The sequence below is a fragment of the Strongylocentrotus purpuratus genome, unplaced genomic scaffold (assembly GCF_000002235.5).
Source record: "Strongylocentrotus purpuratus isolate Spur 01 unplaced genomic scaffold, Spur_5.0 spur5_scaffold_17, whole genome shotgun sequence".
Classification (NCBI taxonomy): domain Eukaryota; kingdom Metazoa; phylum Echinodermata; class Echinoidea; order Camarodonta; family Strongylocentrotidae; genus Strongylocentrotus; species Strongylocentrotus purpuratus.
Window position 1 is genome coordinate 28,189,755 of NW_022145602.1, and position 5,014 is coordinate 28,194,768.

Genomic DNA, 5,014 nt, shown 5'->3' on the forward strand with positions numbered 1-5,014 from the left:
CCCCCCCCCCCTTGAGAAAAAAATCATGTAAAATCACGTGATTGACGGGGGGGGGGTGCAAATTGAAATTTTTTTGAGGATCAAAAAAAAAAAAATGTGCTCACTACCCCCCCCCCCCCCCCCCCCCCCAACCCCCCACTGAGCGACTTTTCGGCCGGCGCGATTTTCAAATTTTTTATTTTATTTAAAGACTAGTATATTGACTACTGTCTACTCAGTGATCATAAAGGTTTTTGCAGATTTTGTTCTTATTGTCACATACATACTCTATGTAAATAGAGGCATTCAAGCCTAGGCTTCTGTTCTAAAACACAAAGCAGCATTATCAAAAGCAGCAAAATCTTTTATTTTTTTCGCCTGGTAAATTGTCTTTTTTAATTGGGCGTTAATTCTGTTTGCGCCAGTTCTATAGATCAGATGATGCGCAGGTTTATTCGGTGTGTTGGTAGAATTGTCAAAAACCATTCTCAAAGGTACTTTGAGCACACAATTCCTACCGATGCACTCATACCTACGGATCATTTGTATACCATAATAAGATTCAGTCTAAAAAGCGGAGTAGACATTTTATTTACGAAAACGTCTTCGGCGATTATATGAATGATAATTTTCAAAAAACGCAAGATTTAAAGAGAAAGAAAAAAAGAAGAAGATTTGCACATGTTCAGACATTTTTATAATCTTGAACAAATTTCTCTCTCGTTTCGATTAGTGTAAAGTCTTGGTAGGATTTTAAGTTTGAGCATAATGAGTCGGTGTCTCACTGGAAAAATTATTACATTTCCTAATGGATCGAGAAAAAGGCTCAAATTATGATTGTTATTTTTTGGTTCCGACAGTGTAGTGTAGAGTGGTAGCATGAAATTACGTGATTCAGTGTTTATTTGTTCGATTTTTTATGTCGTTGTATAATATTCTTATATTGAAATAATATGTTTAATAAAAATAAATGATTGCACCAGAATGTGCAACCGTCTGAAATCGTTTGTGACATTTGTATGTATATTTGATATCAAAACGGTGCAGTTTTGCATATGTTTAGTTAAGGATGTTAAACGTTTTGTAGTTGTAAATTTAGCATACACTATAAAACAGACGTTGAAAGACCAATACTATAAAGAAGACTAGAATAAAGAAATAAATGGATAGACAAGGAAATAAATAAATCGATAAGTAAATAAATGATAAATGAATAGAAAAAGAATAAATAAATTAAAAAAAATAGACCTGTACTTTTGTCCATTCACCGTGAATTACATCCCTGAAATCTTAAAAAAAGAAAATTGTCTAGCAACAGTGGAGAATCCGTAGCCCAATGGATACTTGTTTTGCCCCCCCCCCCCTCCTCAATAACAGGCCACAAAGACAGCAATAGCAGATTAAGATGATGTGACGAAAAATCATTGGCCGATGAGCCGATGAAATGTATATACAGTATATAGAAATATATATGTATACATATTCTTATTTTTGTTGTGGGGGGGGTATCACATAGTTGTGTACTAAAAACAGCACACCCACACTCAAACACCTGATGACTCCTTTGTGTGTTTTCTTTTTGTTTTTCCTTGTTGAAAACAGTGTTTTGGGCTTGTGCATCCCCACCCCCCCCCCCCCCCCCCCCCCCCCCCCCCCCCCCCCCCTCCCGACACCCCCTGCACAATCATTGATCCACCACTGCTTGGCATAGATGGCGCTATTTTAATGTTATTCTTACCGCCTACATGGAAGGTTAGGAGGGAATTCGAAAACGCGTCTACTGATAATTCCCTTTGATGAGTCAATAACGAAGCTGTTTGCAAACGCATCTAAATCATGGTATTTACTTGACTTTGTAAAATCACGAGTACTTTGGTCGCACAAGCTGTTCACGTTGAGCCAGATATGATAATGCGTTTCGAGTTTGGCTTATCAGCCACTAGTGTTTTATTGTGTGGACATAAAGACCTATTAAAAATAGGTATTATAAGTATATTGTCTGAATAACCTTGGCCGCACATTGTTGTATAGAACCAGACCATACTGAAACCACCCATCAACCTGTGGACGATCGTCTGAGGCACACAAGTGGAATTGGACATGGACGCTGAATCCGTTGTCGAACGTATCTTCAAGCTCTTCGATGACCATGGCAGTGCGGATTACATAGGAGAACCGGTGTCACAGACAGAACACATGGTGCAGTGTGCCATGCATGCCGAGAAAGATGGCTTCCCACAGGAGGTATAGTATATGTGAATATAATATGTTATGCTATTAAACTACCATACTATACTAGTAGTCTAATGATAGATTTTTTAATGTATTTTTTGTATATGCATTATGACCTCAAAAGTACAAAGTCTATTCGTCAGTTCGGTCCCGATCAGTGATTAGGGACTTTTAGATTCGCACGAAGACAATAGGTCTATGCTACGCTCGACGTCCTTATTAAGCACTGCCTTGAATGGACGTCACACGTATTAGTCCACGCAAATCTAAAAGTCCCTATTATCTTAAAGATAAAAATGATTATAAAATGAGTAATCTGGTCGTGCGATTGCATTGTAAAAGAAACTGACTAAAAGCAATCGTAAATGGTTGATTACGTAACCTCTTTGATGTGTACTGTGAGTTTAAGGAATCATCTAAATGCTAGAAAAATGACTGAAGCACTTGCTGGAAGCCATAAACATGGTACACATGTAGAATGAAAGTTCAAGGGTAATGTGCTCTTTGTAAACTCTATTCAAAGTTCTTAGATGTATATAAATGCACGACTTAAAACATACATGTAGCTACACGTATAATCACCGTAATCATCTCCGTACAGCATAATTTTATTCACTTAATGTATTAATCTTTAATATCCATCAATTAGTCTATCCTTTTATTTATGTATCTTTGTATGTATATTTTTATTTATTTACTGATCAATATATTTATTTGTTTATTAATTCAATCATTCTTCTGTTTTAAAGGTAATAATAGGTGCGCTTCTCCATGATATTGGGCATCTTCTCGGCAGTGAACAAGGCCTGGCTCGAATGGAAACAGGCGGGGTCATCCTGGGAGCAGCGAATCATGAGATGCTGGGAGAAAAGTTCCTTCTTGATCTTGGCCTACCGGAAACAGTTTGCAAGCTGGTCAAGGGTCATGTGGACGCGAAGCGATACTTGGTTTATAAGAATGAAGACTATAGAAAAAGTACGTGTTGAAGAGTAATATTTGATGACAGGAAGGTTGAAATAATCATCTGCTTGTTTATTAAAAGAGTGAGCAATTCAGCGCATTTGCTTTAAGAAATAATTGCCAATTTCCGTAAATTTGGATAAAGCGAGGCTTTGACAGGTTTTACCGACGCTTTGGCAATACTAGTTCCGCCCAATGATCCTATAGGTAAACGATAAAGATACGTTTGTGGCAGTCATGATAATATATTATCATTATCCAATGTTCAATGGTTAATATAAATCGATATCATTTGGGGTTGACATAGAAAAAGATCATGCCCAGGGCTCGCTCCGGCGACATTTACCCTTGGTCCAGCCATCTATCGAATTCTCTGTCAGTCCTGAACACCTAAATAACCCTAAAATTATCCTCAAAACCTAGTCAAACGTTATAACCAGTAAATGAACGAAATAACACCCGGAGCAAACATCTCAAGTCAGATGTCGGATGATCTATATTATCCTTTTAAACGGATTCGTTCCTTTGAACTGGACCATAACTTGACATCAATCTCACACACGATCGCAAGCACTTCAGAAATAAATTTAGCCTTGTTTGCCACCTATTGGTGTGCCAATATATGACAATGACTATTAATCAGAATTGTCCATATACCGTACGATAGGATATTGAAGCTGCCCCTGAGTTGATTTTCAGTCTTTTTCATCATTATCTTAACGCTATATATACATAAATAATATATACATGTATACTACACAATAACTTCCATTCGCTTGCATTTATCATAAGATTGATATACATAAGGGTTCATTATTATTTAACTGTTTCCAGTGCAACATCAAACGATGCCGACGCAAGGGTCGTCATGGTGCAAAATAATCGAGACCGGGAAATTGGTAATGCTCAGGATCCCTCAGTCATTTGGTGCCTATTTTGTTGTGCAAAATTGCATGTGAGGAATGTGTCGTGCAGAATGATAGGCGAAGAAAGCAACCGAAGTAAAAATACATTTTAACCCATTGCCTACTGTAACCGGATTGTGCCTGTGTTAAGCCTATGGGAATGAGAGAATCCATTATTCAACAGGTTAACTGATTTTTTTCCCCCTTAATCCAGATCTTTCTGAAGCGAGTAAGATGACGCTTGTGCACCAAGGCGGCCCCATGGATGCAGATGAGGCGGCATCCTTTGAGGCATCCCCCTACCATGACGTCATACTTCGCATGAGACAATGGGATGAAAGGGCAAAGGTCGAAGGGATGGAGATAGAACCCCTCCAGAGGTACAAGGACATGTGCAGGAGAGTCATCGAAAACTGTTGCAAAGCGTGATTGGCAGAAATGGAATGTTGTGGTTATATTGCCGTTAGGTCGCACGCTTATTCGTTTGTTCCGACACTTAATAAAGATACGTATGATCTTATCGATATTTGCGTTATCACAATCATTAATGTTCTTCCTGTGGGCCGTGCATTTCTCATAACTTCAGGAGATAGGTAACAATTTAATGAACCTGAGTTGAGAGGGACACATGTTTGACAACACCTTGGTTCAAGAATGTAAGGACCTAGCACGATTCGAACCCGAAACCTTATCCTATTCAATGTACTGTCATCGTAAATTTGTCCCTTCTGGTCGAATATTTGAATAAAGGGGATACATTTGGGGGAGGGGGGGGGGGGGATTCTAAAGCCTTCTCTATATTTTCACAAGGTTTTCCGATGTTAGCAATATTTCTTGTGCAAATACAATACCTTCTCATAGCCTTCGTTTTAGCCACCTTTTTTCCTCTTTGTTTATCTCTTTCTCTCTGTCGCTCTCTTTCTCTTCATCCCTATCTC

At 38.4% G+C, this 5,014-nt stretch overlaps 1 protein-coding gene across 1 annotated transcript; it reads left to right on the top strand.

Annotated features, from left to right (window-relative positions):
* Positions 1 to 2,004: 2,004 nt before the first annotated feature.
* On the top strand, positions 2,005 to 4,786 carry LOC100894127 (2-amino-1-hydroxyethylphosphonate dioxygenase (glycine-forming)). The gene is made up of 3 exons (XM_003723885.3): positions 2,005 to 2,223; positions 2,961 to 3,186; positions 4,291 to 4,786. The coding sequence occupies exons 1-3, from the start codon at positions 2,080 to 2,082 to the stop codon at positions 4,503 to 4,505; spliced, it is 585 nt and encodes a 194-aa protein (XP_003723933.1). The 5' UTR covers positions 2,005 to 2,079; the 3' UTR covers positions 4,506 to 4,786.
* Positions 4,787 to 5,014: the final 228 nt, after the last annotated feature.